Source organism: Oxyura jamaicensis, chromosome 2, assembly GCF_011077185.1.
Source record: "Oxyura jamaicensis isolate SHBP4307 breed ruddy duck chromosome 2, BPBGC_Ojam_1.0, whole genome shotgun sequence".
In the NCBI taxonomy this organism is placed as follows: Eukaryota; Metazoa; Chordata; class Aves; order Anseriformes; family Anatidae; genus Oxyura; species Oxyura jamaicensis.
The window spans coordinates 31,135,630-31,155,477 of record NC_048894.1 but is presented as its reverse complement, the minus strand read 5'-3'; the positions used below and the strand labels follow the sequence as shown (position 1 = coordinate 31,155,477).

The following is a 19,848-nucleotide window of genomic DNA, read 5'->3' as shown; positions in this document are numbered from 1 at the left end:
CCCCCCCCCAAAAAAAAAAAAAAAAAATTTTGAATTTGAAACTCATTTTTTGCACTCAATGCTATACTTCTGTAATTTGCTCTTCACCTTAGCCAATTTTTCAAGAATACAGAACTGGTCTACTTAATTCTGCTCTTTTCATTCCCTCCTTATAAACACTAATTATTTACAGAGGCACCAAGCCAAGTAACTTAAAATAAAAAAAATCTTATAGTTTCTTCTGAAAACCTGGGAAAAGCATTTCTGAAATATATATGCTCAGTAACATGAAGTGCACCAGACGAATGGGGTTCCTGAAATTCCACTACACTTCAAATAATCTTAATAAATAAACAGGGCTAAAGTAACAATGCAAGCTCATAACACCAGTATGTTCCTGTTCTCTTACCAGCTACAGATTTTAAGGTACATTTTACAGGTAACAATTCAAGATATGCAAGCTTCTTCTTTTTTTGTAATAAACAGTTATCTTCACATGAAAGTGGGCAGATGGTGTACAGTGGTATGTTTGTTTAAGTCCGTTTTACTGCCCCCTCTTAAGAATCTGATTCTGAAAGTGAATCCATACTTTTGATGTGAATTTCAAGGTTTGTAGTTGATTTTAAAAGCTAACGAACAAACAAAAAAAGCAATCAGACAAAGTATTATTAATACAATAGAAAAACTTTAATCAAACCTTAGGCTCCACTGATCTGTCTTTTGAACACTTAAATTCACACTAAGTGTTCTGAGGCATGACAGTTTCTAAAGTAGTAACATTTCCAGTATTTCTTCAGTAACGCACATGTACACACTCCAGTATCACCTACTATAATCATGAAAATAGAACTACCCCAAACCAAGCTCTAAATACAATGGAGAAAAATTTCAAGGTTGAAACAATGATACAGCGTTATTTTAACATTCAGAAACCTCCTTAATTCTCATCCTCTGATTTATGACATTAATGCACAGAATACAAAGCCCATCTAGACTAGGAAAATTAGCTGTTGCTAAGGATGGCTTTGAGATCATCACTGTCCCTTGACATGTACTGAGAACGGCAGGGCAAGTACCCTGTAACAGGACAGCACTTGGAGGAAAATTAAAAAAAAAAAAAAAAAAAAAAAAAGCTGTGCATATTTACATTATATCTCAGTAACAGTCTGAAGGCTCTTAAGGTCCCATTCCCTTCAGTACGAGTTCAGCATGTGCTTGAAGCAGAAAGCAGTACTTCCAGACATTCGTAGCAGGAATTCACAGATCCAATACCAGGAGATGGCGCTGCTAGCAGATGTTGAAGAATCATCTGAAGAGAAGCTGTCCTAAGCTCCTCATAGTCCTCCCTGTGTTCAGGTTCAGCATTTTCCCTTGAAACCTCAAGACAATTCCTTCTTGAGAAGCACTGGGCACATGAGGTCTGAAAGCATTCTGATAAGCAGATATTTCAACTTGTTTCTGCCTTTGCAAAAGCAAGAAGACATCTGCCTAGCAAAGGGAGACCTCTATAAGAACCTTCTTTCATTTGAACTCAATGACAGCCCACCACACTCCGCTACTGTGTGTGCCTTGGCAGATGACCTTAATACACTTCCCTTTTTCTTCCTGCAGAGCTGTCTTTCAGGCTGCAGAAGCTGCCTACACCATGCTGGAAGCAGCAATTTAATGAAGAAAAGGTACAGGTCTGCAATTCATTGTGATTAGAAACAAATGGAACGTGCTCACCTCTGCTGCTTAGATCCTCCAGCTCATGTATCACTTGTATTGGAGACTGGACCAGGGACCATGCTCTCCTTCAGCTTAGACAACATTCATCATGTGGATGATGTACCATTCTAACTTTAATCCTTTTTTTTTTTTTTTTAAACAAACTATTGGAAAACACCACTTTTTTTCCTCCTCCCTACTATTCATTCTCTTATCAAATCAAGACTGGAAGCTGGATGACAGAGGAATATATACTGCTAAGTGAGTACAACAATAGTTTTATACCATCTGTAAAAATATTTATACAGCTTTCCAAACACCAAGTCAAGTTTCCTACATAAACAAGATGACAGACCACTATCAATGCTTATGTTGTATAAATACCAAATTTCATTCAGTTGTCAAAAGAAATAAAGGCTCAGGTTAATTAGCTGCAGATTACATCTTCATTCATACTTCTCATAGTGAAGATATCCATAAAAGTACTACTTTATTTTTTAATTCTCAAAAAAAAAAAAAAAATCTCTAAGTCTGACCCCCCCCAAAAGAAAACAAAAATAGGGTAGGGAAGGGGAAGACTACAGTAGTCAGTTAATACACACTTATATGCACTACAGAAGATAACACCTTTACCTTTTTAAAAAATAAAAACAGGAAAGTGGGAGAACATTACTAAGACAAAAAAGTTGACTAGAATACATTGTAAATCTTCATAAAATCATACAGCTTCAAACACCCACCATGTAATTTTTATAATTTTAATGTTAAAGGAGAAGTTAGGTGAATTTTTGTAGTCAATGAATACAGCAGAAAATACTTTCTGGTTTTCTGGACAGCAGAGAAACCAGTAGTGCTACAAAACTCGCTGAACAGAGTTCACCACATCAACTACTGAAGTCATAACAGAATTATTCTGACTGCCCAGCTACTGAATACTCCGATCTACTTCAAAATAGAGATTTTAAAGAAAAACAGTGGGAATTTAGAGATGAGAACTGCAAACTTCTTATGGAAAAGGTTTCTTTTTGGGTACATGGAGAATCCTTATTACAGTGAAGTATCAAACTACGGAGGACCTAGTATTTTGAAGTAGAGGGTGCAGAGAGAAGATTCAGTCTTTCATGAACTTATCAAAGAAATGCACTAGGGTTTGCACGGGGATCTTTTTGGTTCCTGTATCTATAGGTCAGCCAGACTCCCAGAATCTGAAAGGGGAAAAAAAAAAAAGAAAAGAGAGAGAGATATTATTAAGCAGAGGGTTTCTACCCTCATCTTCCATCAGTATTATTAAATTTGTTTTAAACATAGAACCCCGATAACGAATTTATAGTATATGAGTGTAGGATATTATTCTGTTGCTGAAAATGCACAACCCCAGACCAACTACTTAATTTAAAAAAGAATGCACCTTCTCAGAAATAATTCTTATCTAGTAATAAAGAGAAGAAAATCAGGCCAGAAGTGTATCCACAATGCTAAGCAAAATATTTATTAGAGGATATCTAGTATCACAATATCTAGAGCTATCCTCCCCCCCCCAAAGGATAAATATTCATATGCCTGTTTTTAGGATAATGATAAGGTTATATTCCAGTATATTTTAAAATTCTGCATAAACACACACACACACAGTAACATCCCATTTTTAATACAGAAATTGAGGGCAGAAGTCAGAGTGATTCTGCTTCAGTTGCTGTATCCCTTGCTGCTGTAATGTCTATAAACAGTCTGAAAACTGCACTACACAGCAGGAGCAGCATTTTAACATGCCGTACTGTGGAGTTATGAAAGATCTGCTCCGAGGATTTTTATTCACTGATTGATAAAGCAAGTATATGAACCATCTGGATACTAAAGCAAAGAGCCAAAGACTTTAAAAGAAAAAGAAAAAAAAAAAAAACATACCATAATGCTTAAAATACAGTTCATTTATCATGGTACTGTCTCTCTGCACTACAGGAGGCACAAAAAAAAAAATTCTCCAAAACAAACAAAGCAGCACAGAAAGATGGAGGGAGCAGGGAGAACATGGAAATAAGCTAAAAGCAACAACATATCTTTATTACTTTTGGATAACAGTAAACCTGAACAGCTAACTTTTTGCAAAATTTAGGCTTTATAGCACCACATTTTAACGTGCTACATAGTAAGTTCATAGTCTAAATAACAGAATAAATACTCCCAGCGTTGAATAAAGACAAGTCCTACTTTTGGCAGACTTAATCAAGCTGATAACATGAAAAGCTTTGACCTTATTAGATTTGACAATATGGGGAGTTCCTGTAATAAAACCCTTAAAACTTAAGGCTTTGTTTTGTGAAACAATTACAGGGAGAAAAAATAAATAAAAAAAATAAAAAATAAAAACTCTGTTTTCTAACCTACTCACCTCTGTGAAACTGAAGAAGAGTCCTATGCCTCCAACAAATCTGAGCACCATTCCAGAATATTCTTCTATTATTGGGGCACATGGTTGACACTGGTGACTTCTAAAGCAATCCTGTAACAGATACAAATGGAGAATTGCACTGCATTTTCTGGTAATATTTCATTGACTGAAAGTATCCAGTTAGCTCTATAGAAGACTACAAGCCACAGACAAAGCTTTAGGAGCTATAAGACTCCAAAAAAGCAAGTACACAAATAAAACCTTTAAAGAGTGCTCTGCATTTAAAGAGAGCTCTGTAAGGTTTCCAGTAAGTAAATAAAGACCTTAGTATCATCGTAACAACTAACTTACAGATTTGTTAAAAACCTCTGCTTTCTTCAACTATGAAAGCAATTATACATTATTGAACAAATACAATGAGAGAAGGCTGCGGTCTCTTTACACTTCATAAAGAAAAAAAAAAAAAAAAAAAACTTACAGAGGAGCAGGTTTCATTTGGATCAAAGACTCTGAATCCACAACAATTCAGATTTCTCTCAATATCTGTTCTTGCGCTCTTAGTGTTATTCCATCCCACCTCTAGAAGTTGACTCTAGAAGGCATAAGCAAATACATATTAATTGATCTCTTCTATATATCAATGGAAAACAACATACAAGGCAAAGTAGGTGATTCTCATTTTGCTTCCTTCATAACAGTCAACACAATGGTTGACTCCCCAAACACAGCTCAAACAGAAACCTGATGTGATAGCTTCTCATTGAGCAGGCACATCCAAATAACAGAGTCTGTTGCTTACCTAGCTTTGCTCCGCTGATTATATAGCCCTTAACAACTAAACCCTTCGGATCTCACAGTCTAACAGAATAACATATTAAAGAATTACTTCGATGTTCAAACAGTCTGGATAGCAAATGAGATTGCAGCACTTTGCAGCAGCACTTTTATGATCATAAGTCATTTTCCTCCAATCCTTTTCCTAAACCTAACAAGAGCACGAGTAATAGAACACATGACTAATCTAAGCATGATTGCTCAGGTTTCAACAAACTGCGCTTACATGTAGAAGCTGATCATTTAGTCACTATACTCTTGCCTCCTTATGCAGTAAGAATTATTCTCCCTATGCTACAGACGCTTGTCTTATTTTTCCACTTATGGATCAGTCACCTCTGTACCTAATGTAGTCATTACCTTTTCAACTACACAAGAACAATTCAGCGGATTTATCACCTTTACATCATGATTACTGCAGATTTCATCAGCTTATCTGGAACTGCTGAACACATGATATATCAAGATACCATGATGCTACAATCATGAACATAAACCTAGATGGGAACCTTAAAATCAAAACAATTAAAAAATAAAAAGACAGCTGAAGGGCATTTTTAAACCCAGATTTTCTTAAAATATGCACTCCACACTTGGTGGAAGACTACATACATATGTATAGATAAATACACACACACATATAAATGCATGAAATAAAAATAATAATATGCTATAGATTAACTGAGAAGTCAGGAAACATTTCTTACCTGCTGTTCCTTGTTTAGTGCCAAACAGGCGCAGGAGACAGAAAACTGGACAATAAAAACTAGCAAGAGGATAATCATGTACTGGAAGTGGTAGTTAAAGATATTCTCTCAAATTATTTTTGTTTATAGAACACAAGTGACTAATGGCATGCCTTATTTCATTGGATAAGGACAGGTCATTTGAAACAAAAGAATTACAGAAAAATTCTAACTAGATGTGGAAGAGATAACAGAAATAATTTCCCCAGAACTCAATCACACTGTGTTATCTCTTTTTGGACACTAGTATTCACAGTGTGTATTTCTGGGTTTGGTATTCCTTGTTTAGGAAGACAATATGAGCAAAGAAATAATGGAAATTGAGAGAGGAAAAAAAAAAAAGCTATAGTTGGTTCCTTTAGCTTTACGGACCGAAGTTGCCATTTCAAGGTACTTCACTTACAGTGATAAATAAAATACTTCTCCAGATATTACATTTCTTTTCTTCGTTCAATGATATCACACTGTAATTAATTAAAAGGTAACTTTAAGATAGATTACGAAAACTGAGAGCTGCTTTTGGAACAATTTTGCACTGATGCATCTGAAAACAGTATAAAACCAAAAAAAGAACAAGTTTTATTTGTTCACGTTTTGAAAGTCATGCACTGGATTCACAATTTGGCTGCCATTTTCCGAGGCAAAAACATACCTCATGTAATTAAATTGTGCGTGACGCAGCCATCGCTATTTATTCACAGACGACAACCAGAAAAATAAGAATTTTATCTGATTAATCTCTTCTCTCATCCAAACAGATCAATTTTGTTATGCAAGGCAGCACCACAGACTGCTTACGCTGTGTCAGTACACATAAAGGGACAGCACAGCACACTGAGAAGGCCTGTGCTTATTTCAAATCTGGGTTCACAATTAAAGACTACGTATGAAAGAAAGTGCTTATTGGCAGCACGTATGGGTAACAATGCGTTCCTCTGCCAGCTACAGCCAGTTTACTGTCTGCAAGTATCACCTCCCTCTACTGTTAAACATTAGTTTTCATACACTCCAGCTTGCTAGAGGGTTGAACACACAGCAAGAAGGGCTTGTAACATGTAACACAGTGGCACACCATAAAATCTTCTAAAAACGTTGAAATATTTTGATTTTTAAAAAGAGAAAGAGGGAATAGCTCTGTCTTCAAAGTAAAAACAAGGGCAGAACAAGGAAACTGAATAAAATAAACTGGGAATGATGTTTAATTAAAACAGCACCTGACCAAAACAGAAATTCACAGCCTTGTTCTGTTTTTGAAGCACCTTCCACAAGTGTCAGCTCACAGAGCAGGTTGTTTACGTGGCTTGAACCAAACTATGATCTGTGTACAAACACATCAGAAGGATACAAAGAACAGCAATACTTGATGATGTTTCACTGCACCAATCAATCCGACTAGGGCAATGAGGAAGAGGAAGATGCCTACTGCAATTGCCACTCCGACAACTCTGAAACTAGAGATGAGGCCGAAGCCGATTCCCCATGCTGCAATTCCAATCAGCAGCAGGCTTACCAGCTGGAGGGAAGAGAAAACAGAGTTAGCCCACACGTTAAAAGCTGCTCAACCAACACACAGCTACATTCCTTACCTTAAGGTTGTTATCAGAAATGTACAATTCTTTCCAGTACAAAGAGAAGCAGCACAATGCTAAACGAGCCAGTTCCCCACTTCATCCTAGAAATGACTTTACCCGATGTTTTAAGGCACACATGTTTCTCAACACTGTTATGGAGGAACTGTGGTAGCTCAGCCTACAAGTCAAGCCATGTCGCGTATCTGTAACTGACTAGAGACACTGGATTTGTGTGGAACATAACAGAATAGACAAAATAAGATAAAAATCATCAGCTTTAATTTACAGAATGGAAGAATGACACTTCCAGATGTTTTCTGTAACACAGCCTATTTATAGAATATAGCTCCACAGCTCTGAATGTGTAAAAGACTGCACTTTGCCAGAACTTACCGTAATCAGAAATACGGTTGTATTAATTCGTTACAGAAGATCCTGTGTAGTACATGATATAACACAATAGTTAAAAAGGTCACACAAAAATACTGAACCTCAAGGACTGCACACATTGAAACAATTAAGGTGTCCTGTCTCTGCTATGTATTTCATCAGGAAATTAGCTTTACTATGAGGTCAATCCTACTTCAGTACTCAAAGCACTCCTGTGCTGTTTCCTTCCTTTTAAGGACGGTATTCAGGGAAGGCGAGCAGAATCTGTCCCAGTTAGTTTGCTGGAATTTATTGTTTATGTGGGCAGGAAGCTCCAGCCTTTCCTGTTTCCAGACCAAAAACATAGAAAAACAACAAAAAAAAATCCAACATGAAAACCTGAAGAGAAATCTGCAATGAGTTACAACAGGAGGGAAGCAGCAGACAAAGCAAGCCAGATGTCCTTGACACAAGATGCCTAACGCTCATCTGAAACAGTTAGATGTGCGCATAACATATTGCCTATTACATTCTCCATTAGATAACATCAATTCAACATGCAAATTTCGACTTTCCAAAAACCGGACCTCACCAAAAAATACCCAGAAGCTGTATCATTACAAAAAGCAGTACGCGCTCAGTCTAGTCCAATACATGGCTTTATTCAACAACAAATATAGAGCAGCACTTCCACTTGCTCCTCAGTTTTTGCTCAAAATGTATCATGACATTTTACTACTTACCAAAGGGATTTTTTTTTTAAAAAAAAAAGTAAATTTCCAGCTTAACCATCATTTTAGTATATTTACCCTAAAGCACAGCATTTTTCTTGTTTTTAATGCTAAACATGATTCTGATTCTATGAGAGTATATTTTTTCAACTACAGCATCTTTTAGAAGACTGGCTGATGTAATGTTGCTTTTGAGACCAGAGAACATCAAGAAAGCTAGTAGAACAAGTTGTGATGCTCAGCAAGGTCAAAACACAATGGGAATTTCCTCCAACTTGTGTTCAGACAGAAACACATCTCAAAAAAAAAGTTTTTACAAAAAGCCAGTAATCCTCAGGAGAAATTTAATCAGTCTGCAAGAAGAAAAGGAGGGTATTTGCCATCCCTACACCTTCCATTCACAACATGAAGAGACAGAAGAGCAATATAACAGTGGAAGAAATTGTTCAATACCAGTAGAGTTTCAGGATTAATTCACATATTTGTTTCTCTTAAACAAAAAGCCTTAATAATCGTGTTTACTGAAAAACACAGCACTGGGCCAAGATGTCAAGAATCTAAATTACAGGGAAGGGAAAAATAAGAAAATAACAAGAAAAGCGCCTTGGCTCTGCCACAGACAGATTTTCTGAATGTATGCTGCACAAGGCTATAAACTTCCTAATATAGCTGGTTAAAAATTAACCTCACTATCAGACAGCTAAGTGCAAGATCCTCCTCTTCTGATCTATGTCCATTCACTTTATTTCATTGCCTCGTACAACAGGGAAGATTTATTTTACTACGTAAGTGTCAGAAGTGTCCAGATCTTTGCTCAGTTATTTCTTAAGAATTCTAAAACAGTTATATGAAATCACCTTATTCTTAAAAGGATCAAAATCAAAAACAGGAGATCTAAACAAAATCTGTGCTTATAACATTCTTAGATATGTGTGGTATGTGAGCTGCAGTGTACCACTTACTTCTTGCTGCTGGTTAATTGCCTCAGCTTCCATTGCTCCAAGGACACGTGTATGACACTAGAAGTTATTACTGAGACCTCCTGGCCCAAAAAGCATTTGTGGTAGAAAGAGCCACATACTGAATCTGGAACTGCTATAATTTTCAGTAGACAGTAAAGGAAAAAAAATACTCTTCTAGGCTTTTAAATCTGTTGTTCAATCTCAAATGTTAAAAAATCTGGTGGCCAGCTTTCACCAAAAAAAAAAAAAAAGAAGAGTTTTCTCTTCCTTTATGAAGTTGACCATTGTCTAATTCTTCAAAACATCTGGAAATTCATTATGATCACAGGTCTGTATTACTGGGCTCCAGTTGGCAAGCGATGTGAGAATGCTTCATCCAATACCAGGCAGATATATGATTTGGATCAAAGCCACTTCAGACTCCTTCAATTTCAGCCACTTAAAAGTGTGGAAAAATTAATTGTGTATTTCAAAACTGAAATAGAGACTGAAGGCTTACAAACCATTCTCAAAACAGATTTGGGATTAAGCTTGTGTCTCTTCTGCATGTTGAGAGAAAGATGAAATTGCTGTTATTCCTTCGTCTGCAGTTGTCGTTAGACACTGGGAATCATCCCCTCTGGTTTCTTATTACCAGGTCGACAGGTGGCTGTCAGGAAGTGTCAGACATGCAATTCAGCAGCTACAGATCCAGACTGAAGACGTAATTAATTGCTCAGATGCAGGTCTCTGAGAAGTGAACTCCCTGTCTAGTAAACGAAGCTTTTCAACTATTTTGTCCCTCCCTCCAAAGAATAAAGGCATTTTTCCCTGTTATTGTTCATTCCGTTAAGCAATAAAGGCAGATATATATGCAGTTTTATAGCGCCATAATGTGAAAAACTTAAGTAAACACATACTACTACAAACAGGAAAAAGAACTTCAGCCGTTTTGGGAAGAGTTTTTACAATTCTGTAAAACAAAGCAAGACTCTTAGGTTAAACAATCGTTTATCTGCTAGGAATTACTACCTAACAGTGCATATTCAGATGTTTTAAAACAAAAAGAATTTAGATGTAATATTTCTAAAAGCAAACCTACTATGACTTTGAAGTAAACATGCTTTAAAGAATCTGTGTCCCTAACTACTTTTAAATGAATAGTATGTACATCCTAAAGGTACCAGCTTTATTTATTTAAAGTCATCTATTTCTGCTAAAAAAAAAAAAAAAAAAAAAAAAAAAAAAAAGGATGCTACAGATCTTCCAAATGTCATGTCATGTTTTATTTTACTGACAGCACATTTCACAGCAGCAAACCCCCCAAGAAAATAACATCATCCTTGGAAGTCTGAAGTACAAGTGAAACTATTTTCTCTACATAAACTTTACATTATTTAAAGCTAGCCTTACTTACTGGTGCTTCAAATATTTACTTGATAAATCTACCAAAAACAGATCAAATCACAGCCCAGTTTCTAGTGAATAGGACAGATCTGTTTTCCCACAGTATTCTCATTAATAAGCTGAAAAAACATGGGTTGGAGAAATGGACTGTTAGATTGAATGAAACCTGGCTGGACTGCTGAGCTTAAAGGGTAGTAATGGATGGCTCTGCATCCCGCTGGTAGCTGGTAAGGAGGTTGATACAGGGCCCAGCATTACTCAGCATCTTCATCAACAACCTAGGTGATGGAATAGAACAAAACCTTCAAACTTCCATGGATGATACTAAACAAGAAAGAAGGACTGACTCTCCAAATGCTAGAGGTTCAACACAGACCTTGATGAACTTTAGCAGTGAGCCAACAAAAACCTCACAAAGTGCAGAATTGTGCACCTGGGTTACGTCATTGCAGCCTGGGAACAACCTGGCTGAACAACAGCCTTCTGAGATAGACCTGGGTATCACACAGATTGCCAAGTGGAATACAAGCCAAAGTCTGCTCTCACTGTGAAGGGAACGCCAAGAGGAAAACAATCAAAGGAAACTCAATGCTGCAAGCTCAAGTACTGTGTCCTATTTCAAACCCCCAATTCAAAAAGGAATATGAGAAGCTGGAAAGGGTCTCCAAATGGCCTGGAGCTTTGAGGCCAATGTTTGAGAACCAGGTGAGGGAGCTGGGTTTGTTTAGTCAGTAATAATCTAATAGCAGCTGAAAATGAAAAATGAAGGAGCATTGCAAAAACAATGGAGGCAGACACTTCTCAGCACTGACTGGCAGCAAAACACAGGCACCAGCCACAAGCAATGGCTTGGAAGGTTCTGGACATCAAAAAAAAAACAACAAAAAAAAAACAGATCTGCAAGGTGGTTTGGTACTGCACTCACAAAGATGATGGAACCTCCGTTCTCTGAGGTGTTCAAGACTGAAGTAGACAAAGCCACAGCTGGCAACCTAGTATAGCTCATAATCCTACCCAGGGCAGAAGCCCAGACAGATGGGCCATGAAGTCCCCTCCAACCACCACTGCCAGCAGATCCACCATGGAAACTTTGCCACTCCCCACACCAAAAATCCATGTTTTGCCGGGATGAGGGACAGGTTTAGCACCAACCAAGGACTCTGCTGAACCACCTGGCTCGTTAAATATCACAATCTCCCAGGCCACGCAACAGCAAAACACCTTCTTACAAACAGTTCTCAATAAAAGAGCAGTGAATGATTCTTCAGAACTACTTACACAGTGATTTAAAAGGTCCCATTCACTTAAGAGCAAAAGAATTTATTACAGTCTCAAACTACACCAAGTTGTCTCACGGAAAGATGCTACAAGCACATACTATCCACAAACCAGAAAAGCAAGACAGAGCCCCAGGAAGTATGTGAATACGGGGAAGCAACAGCCAGCAATCTAAATTTAAACCACTCTGTGGTGGTTTTACCCTGCCAGGCAGCTGAGCTCCACCACAACCCCTCTCTCACTCCCCTTCCCCAAAGGGAAAGGGGGAGAAAATACAATGCGATAAGGACAGGGAGATCACTCAGCGATTATTGTCACAGGCAAAACAGACTCTGCAAAGGGAGATTAATGTAATTTATTGCCTATTACTAACAAGTTAGAGCAGTGAGAAACTAAAAGCAAACTAAAAATGCCTTCTCTCCCATCCACCCTCTTCTATGTCCTCCCCTGGAGTAGTGCAGGGGAACAGGGAATGGGGGCTGTGGTCAGTCCCTGATCATCTCTGCCGCTCCCTCACGATCCCTCTCTGCCCCTGCTCCACGCGGGGTCCCTCCCACGGGATGCCGTCCTTCCCGAACTGAGCCTGCGGGGGCTGTCCACAGGCAGCAGCTCTTCAAGAACTGCTCCCACACGGCTCCGTACCACGGGGTCCATCCCCCAGGAGCAAACTGCTCCAGCACAGGTCCCCCACGGGCGGCAGCTCCCCCCCAGACCCCCTGCTCCTGCGTGGGCTCCTCTCCACGGGCTGCAGCTCCGGCCCGGGGCCTGCTCCTGTGGGGGCTCTCCATGGGCCGCAGCCTCCTCCAGGCCACATCCACCTGCTCCACCGGGGGCTCCTCCATGGGCTGCAGCGTGGAGATCTGCTCCATGTGGGACCCATGGGCTGCAGGGGGACAGCCTGCTCCACCAGGGGCCTCTCCACAGGCCGCAGGGGAACTGCTGCTGCGTGCCTGGAGCACCTCCTGCCCTCCTGCTGCACTCACCTGGGGGGCTGCAGGGCTGCTTCTCACTCTCTCAGCTGCTGTTGCACAGCAGGATTTTGTTTGTTTGTTTTTCCTTCTCTTCCTTAGATCTGCTCTTCCAGAGGCCTAACCAGCCTCACTGGCTCAGCTCTGGCCAACAAGAAGTCCTTTTTTTGGAGCCATGTGGAGCTGGCTCTGACCTGACATGGGTCAGCTGCTGGGCTCTGCTCATAGAGGCCACCCCTGCAGCCCCCCTGCTACCAAGCCCTTGCCACATAAACCCAATACATCCTTGTTTACTATATACTGTCTTCATCAGTACAAACTCCACCAATCTTTTCTGAAAACACACACACAAACACAGGCTTAGCATAACCCAGTATATAAACTCATGGATTTGAAACTAAATAAATGCTTTCCTGGAACAAACCTACAGGCAGCACAGTCCCAAGAAAATAATGGTAGTTTTCACTATGAGGTCAAGTACTTTTTCTACAGAGTCAGAAAAAACAGTAAGAAAACCAATCATATTGCCATTAGAGAAAACATTATTCCCATGTCAGCATCTCTGTAGGAATGATTTTAGGGACTGTATGTTCAAGGTAAGTTGAATGACTCAGACTCCACTTGAAGCATCAGCTTCCATTATACTTTTATATGTGTATTTTTAGACGTGTCCATTACACCCACACTTGAGTTTCAAAGATGTTTCAAAATAACAATTTAGAGACAAAGTAGAATTTCTTTGACAGAAGCTGAAGTTATCACAAGTTTGCTAGTCCCACTCTCCAGTTAATTTACTATTAACATGAATAAAGCATTAGCCTTTATAATACCTGTCTGGTTTTCTTTTCCCTTACTACTGCATAAATTACTATTTTAACTCATCTAAAAGCAAAAAGGAAACTAAATTGTCTTAATTTGCTATAGTCTTTAAATCCAAGCTTTCCTGTGCACAAGGTTTCTCGTTTGGACCACGACTGCACCGGATAAATACCCTCTGTGTATTTATCCACAAGCTTAAATTCTATGTTACAAAAAGTAACCAAGACACAGAAACGTTTTCACTAGACACCACCAGTGACAAACAATTCAAACGCCCAGACCAGTTCCTCCTTCCCTTAATGGCATGCCATAAGCAAATCTGCTATTTTCACTGACTAGCAACTTTTCAGCATTTCAATAGCTTCAACTGCTTCCTAGGAAGCAAGTCAGACACAGAATTTAGTGTTCACAGTGTTTCTTTGTAGCCTCAGACCAGAGTTAGTAATAACTACGTTTCAGAAGTTAAATTTCAAGAAATATGGCCTCGCCATTCCTACATAAAGAGACTATAAAGCATTCACACCACTATCAGCAAAGGAAATATTTACAGAAGAGCTGTCAGACTGGATAAGGAACAGGAACTAAAATCAGAGAGATTGCACACATGATGAAATGCATCCTCCCTAACCCCTCTCTCTATATACAAATCTATAATCATAACACTTCTTTTAAGGGGGCTTTAAAATTTAAACCTGAAGTGGTATATACTCTGAAGTCAAAGATTTCTACCACTCTTCCCTTCAACTTGGTCAATCATTTCTTCACATCCACAGAGAATCCACAAGACAATTCTGGTCCCCAGCACTTCGTCTAAAAACAACGTGTTAATACAACAGGCTGTATGTGCCGGTGCACCTTTAACAAGATATGACTAAGTGAAATTGATTTTTATCATGCCTGCAGGCTATCCTACCCATAAGCAACTTTACCTCAGTGTTTCTTCAGCTTTACTGAAAGCAAAGTTAAGGTTGAGCAGTGAAGCTCTGAGCACCTCCAGAGGATTTCCAACAGAAAGCAGAACCTTTCACAATTGCAATACTTATTTTATTTACATGAGGAACAACCAGTAGTCTGGTTACTGAACAGCCTTGAAAGACATGATGTGGAATGAGCAATTTATGTGAAAGGCAGCATTCCTGTCTCTTATCATAGAAGCCAGCTCCTCGGGTTTGATGGCCCAGTTCAGAGTTCTTTGTGTTGTTGGCCAATAATTAGGAACAAATTGTTGCTGACCATGTAACAAGCTTCTGTAAGGTTAAACCAGCAGTGAGATTTAACCCATTTTGTACTCCATGGTTTTTGGAAATACAAGCTTTCTGCTGTATAATGGGAAGAGTTATCTTCTAAAATGCTTACTTTTGCTTCCCCCCCCCCCCCGTTTTTTTAAATGAAAAATATTTTTGGGAAGCCCAGCGATCCCACAGATCCTTCTTCCACAGGTATTTCTCCCTCAGCCTGAAAGCATCAGTAGAAATTAATAACTTAAGCTCCAAGACTACTTCATGGTATTCAGTGGGCATCTCTAAACTATGCAGGCTTTGAAGTGCCTACCTGCACCGTTAGAATGGTTGACAACATCAGAAAACAAAACATATGCTCCATACGACCTCCTCCTTCTACAACCTATAATTCTCCTGTTCTTTCATTAAGCATGGTGGTCTGACCTTCCTAGGCCTTCCAACTGCAACTACGCACTCTGCACAAGATGTTTAAAATCAAAACACTCAAATCTGATCTACAGACCCAACACGTCTTAATTCTGACCCTGCTACCACAGACTGCTGTCATCTTGGCTACAAATTGTCACACCGCACATCTGAGCACATCCAAGGACTGACAACAAGTTTTAAAATACATTTCACTGTAGATACTCCTTGGTATTCTCAAGCGTGAGCACAGAAGCCTTCCAAAAAGCCAATGAAAACAGACTAAATTAACGTGACCAACGCTGACCTTCCCTGCCACATGCTCGGGAGCTCCTGTACCACTGTTGGACGTACACATCGAGAACAGATAGCACAGCTCGTACTGCTGCCTTCACACTGTCCTTGGGAAAGAAGGAAATGGCTCCAAGGCAGCCTGCCCCGTCTGCTGAGCACCCAGTTAGGATGATGGGTTAGAGAAGCCCGATGCACAGGCAGGTGCTGCAGCAAACTTGACCTGAACGCTCGTACACAGACTGGAGAGTGTCAGACACAGCTAACAGCAGGCTATTTGCTGCTTGCTTCTCAGGGCAGAAAAACTTAATCGAACCAAAAAGGAATTGAGCTCAGAGATCACAGGTTCCTCTACCACTGTGAAAGAAATTGCTGTGTAGGACAGGAATTGGGTTTCTCTGATTACTGCCTGCTAGTACCTGGGTCTGTGTAACCACTGTAGCAGCCAGGAAATTACCAGAAAACACGAGCAACAGCTGCATTCCCTTTCCCTAGGAAAATCCAAATGTTTACCCTGCCTCTGACACCAGCTCTGCTCTATGCAGAGAGAGGAGAGATGGAGCCTGCAGACTTCCTGGGGGATGCAAGGTGCTCTCCCCTCTGCACTGGGAACCGTGCAACTCCCACAGGCATTATTACAAGCCCCACCATGCCAAACACTTGCTGCCCAAAGCTGGGAATTTCTGTCCTCATCTTTGCATGTATTTACGTAATGCAGGGAGGGCAATTTTGACAAAGGTGGCAGACAGCACAACTGTAGTAATTACACTTTGAGTAATTCCTGCACCCAGAGAACCGGCAGCCATAGGCAAAGAAGAAAAACAACACACAAACTTTCAAATTCAATGCTTTGAATAGTGATGCAAAGAACAGGGAGGGCACTGAACAGGCAGTCTAGAAACAAGTTCAGAGAGCAAAGTACTATAAGAAGTAGATGATTTTGATAAGGTACTTTCTAGTGTTGTGAGGAAACACGGATGCTCTTATGGCATGAACACTGTGGTACTAAAGAAAATACTTATTTTTAATGGTAATATTCTACCTTAAAATTAAACAGCCACTCTAGGTGTAAGAAAAATGAAAGCCTGCTCATCAGAACAAAGGCAAGATGTTTCCATACTGACAACAAACAGTTAACGTTTGGTGCTGCAGGAATAACTAAGTAGCTGCTCAGGTGATAAAAACAGCACATACCATCCAAATGAACTGTATTTTCTTTTTCTTTAATTTAAATACATTTAATGTTGCGTCCCAGCCACCATTTCAATCTTTCATCACTAGCCAGGACTTGGGAATTTCCCTTTCCTTTCTGAGGAATCTGATCTGAAATAAGATATCAGCTGTTCACTCTTCAACAGAATTATTCAAGACTTCCTTGAATGGAACACTGTCTACCTAAGGAAATCCTTGTCTGATTAAAGTGAGCAAATACCGGTGAGGCCAGCAACTAAGGTTCTCATACCTGAAAGATTAGAAATCTGTAGTTACAATGCATCCTTGCATCTAGGTGAACTCCAGGCTCGGCCCTTTTAAGCAGTTTATATTGGTCTGACATTCACAGGAAAACATAAATATGATTGACTAAGATGAAAGTGGTCAGATACCCAAAACTAGAACTTTCAAAGTTCTTGTATGCAGACAGTTCTTCCACGTAAAACTTTATTCTAGCAATATACTTCATTTTATACATACTAAGTCAACAGTTTCAATTATTTTTCTCTACCCTTCCTATACCTGTAAGGAACCATACTGAAGTCAGCAAGACTCAACACAGATGCCAGAATTACTCTCAGAAAATAAATTTTAAAATAGAATCTGTGCCTCAGGACATTAATTCAGTCCAGAGAAAAAACAAAAGACATCAGCAAATATCACCTGAAAAGAACAGTAAGCAAGCAATTAGGTTAGTCGGTTTCTGGTTTCTTACCTTAAGCCAGTAACTGATTTATTACTGCCAGGATATGTATTTTTCTTGGTATACAACAAAACAAGATTAAAACAAGACAGCAAGACCCAATATCCTACTTGTTTGTTTTGAAATTCAAGATATTCTAGAAGTGCTTAAAAAAAAAAGGCATAATGCTGTAACCCCCCCAATACACGGTTCTGAGAGCCAATTCATCCCAAACACGTGATACAGACACATCAATGTAGCTGAACGTTCAGGAAGCATTACCTAACTGAGCTTGTTATCTCCCCCCACTACTCCTCTCACCAATTCTTGCCCAGTTCTTGCTGTGAATTACTGTTGCTTAAGAAGATGATGAAGTTCTTGCTCTGGTGGTCTTTCATCTCTTTTTCCAGTTTGGAGAGAAGCCTGCAATTCATTGTGCTGTTACAACCCAACTGTTGCATTGTCAGGTTCATGTCCAACCCAGGAACAGAGAAACCCGCACATTTTGCAAGATTTTGAACCAGGACAACTAAACCTTGTATGATTTTTCTGCAACTCAGAATTGAAAAGCGTTAGTCTTATAGTTTGCCTATCGCTCAGTGACACAAGCAATAACAGGTGGATATCCCAGTTACTGTAATTTAAAGTCATTCCTTCCTCTCAGCAAAAGCATATGCTACGCACAGGTGAGACGGATGAATAGCATGCGACACCCACAAAGTAAATTCTACTCAGAGACATCAGAGCAAGATTCAGGTCACAGGTACACTGCACAGGTGTTACCAACGGTACCACAGAGGTCTCAGTGATCAACCCACCCCTACCGAGGCTAAATATGCTCAGAAGTCCTACCGGACCCCTTAGACGTGGTTACTATTTGCCTGTCAGAATGAGCAATGAGATTTCGGGAAAAACACACACCGTCCACTGACCTCGGAAGGAGATTGGCATATATATATTGCATTAGAAAGACCCAGATTGCTCTCACCCTTCTGTCATAAAAGAAATAACAATAAAAAGAAATAATAATTCTTCCTTGACATCTTGGTTTACTTAAAAGCGCAATCAGGGTGGAGCACCCCAAGTTACCTTCACCTTGGCCCACGTTCCCTAAGGTTACCTGTAACCACAGATGCCAAAGCAGACGATGCCCACCTGCTCCCTCCGTGCTGGCTGGGGCTAACGTGGGCAACGCAGCGTCGCAGGGACCCTGGGCGGCTTTCGAGGGTCACCCGGTGTTCCGACCCCAGCGGTAAGCAACAGCTCTGCCTTCAGCAGAGGCACCCCAACACCCACTGACGCCCTGCCGGGGGGCCTACACCCAGCCCTAATAAGCCCCTGGCGATGGGAAGGGCTCGGTGGGTGAGCGGTGCCAGCACCACCAGAGGCACCGGCCAACAGCTCGCCGCAGCGGGCACACGCTGCCGGGGGCAGCCATTACAGGCAGCCCTGCGCCCAGCGCTGGCTCGTGTGAGCGCGGATAAGGAGGAAAAAAAGCCCACTCCCCAGCGGGCAATCTTACCGCTTGCTATCCATCACCGGCCCCCAGACTCACCGAAATAGGAGCAGGTGCCTGCCCTGGGGCAGGGCCCCCCCACGGGGCAGTTATTCACCCTAACACCCCCGCCCCCTCCAGCCGTGCCCCCGCTCCCCTCCCGGCACCGACCCGCTCCGGGGACGGCGGAGCCCAACCGGGGGGTACCGGGACCCCTCCCCCACACACACCGCAAGGCTCTCCCCCGCCCTCCCCGCCAACCCCTCTCCCCCGAAGCCCCCCGCACCGTGTAGAGCAGATTGAGGGCGCAGAGGCAGTTCTTGGAGCAGGCGAAGCCCCCGCACACCATGGCGCCGCCGCTGGTACCGGTACCGCCGGCGCGGCGCGGCCCGAGGGAGCTGCGCTGCGGGGAGGCCGCGCCGCCCCCGCCCCGCCGCCAGCAGGTGAGCGGCGCCCGCTGATTGGCCGGGCCCCGGCGCTAAGGTAAAAGCCTGCAAACGAGGGGGGCCGAGGGGACGGCGCCGACCGCCCCCCGAGGACCGGGCGCTGCGCGGGGAGCAGCCCCTGCCGACCTCCCCGGGACGTGCCCTTGTCGTGCCTGGGGCCCGGCACGGGGGGAAGGGCAGCGCTGGGCGGTCCCCGGGGGGTCGGCACGGCCTCGGCCATCTTGTGCTGCCGCCGGCAGCCGCCTTCCCCCCTGCCCTGGTAGCGCGGGTCTGTGACCGGTAACATATCCCCCGGGAAATCCAAAGGGGCTACTTTTCCGGGGTATTTCGAGTACTG

The 19,848-nt window shown here is 41.4% G+C and overlaps 1 protein-coding gene across 2 annotated transcripts; it reads right to left on the bottom strand.

Moving 5' to 3' along the window:
- Positions 1-644: 644 nt before the first annotated feature.
- Positions 645-19,638, bottom strand: TSPAN13 (tetraspanin 13). Of its 2 annotated transcripts, none has more exons than XM_035319633.1 (6): positions 19,352-19,625; positions 7,001-7,168; positions 5,617-5,697; positions 4,554-4,667; positions 4,076-4,186; positions 645-2,891 (listed from the first exon to the last, which is right to left on the bottom strand). In XM_035319633.1, the coding sequence occupies exons 1-6, from the start codon at positions 19,412-19,414 to the stop codon at positions 2,817-2,819; spliced, it is 612 nt and encodes a 203-aa protein (XP_035175524.1). In that variant the 5' UTR covers positions 19,415-19,625; the 3' UTR covers positions 645-2,816. The 2 variants fall into 2 exon arrangements, with proteins under 2 accessions (XP_035175524.1, XP_035175525.1); XM_035319634.1 differs by lacking the exon at positions 645-2,891 and adding an exon at positions 3,966-4,023 and having other exon boundaries at positions 4,056-4,186; positions 19,352-19,638.
- Between the last annotated feature and the right edge of the window lie 210 nt (positions 19,639-19,848).

Bases quoted from the DNA above. Each gene is read 5' to 3' on its own strand.
- TSPAN13 (XM_035319633.1), bottom strand. From the start codon at position 19,414: ATGGTGTGCGGGGGCTTCGCCTGCTCCAAGAACTGCCTCTGCGCCCTC. The intron at 7,169-19,351 runs GTGCGGGGGGCT...TCTTCCCTCCAG, and splicing joins CCCTCAATCTGCTCTACACG to CTGGTAAGCCTGCTGCTGAT. The intron at 2,892-4,075 runs GTGAGTAGGTTA...TTCCCCTTTCAG, and splicing joins TCTTCTTCAGTTTCACAGAG to ATTCTGGGAGTCTGGCTGAC.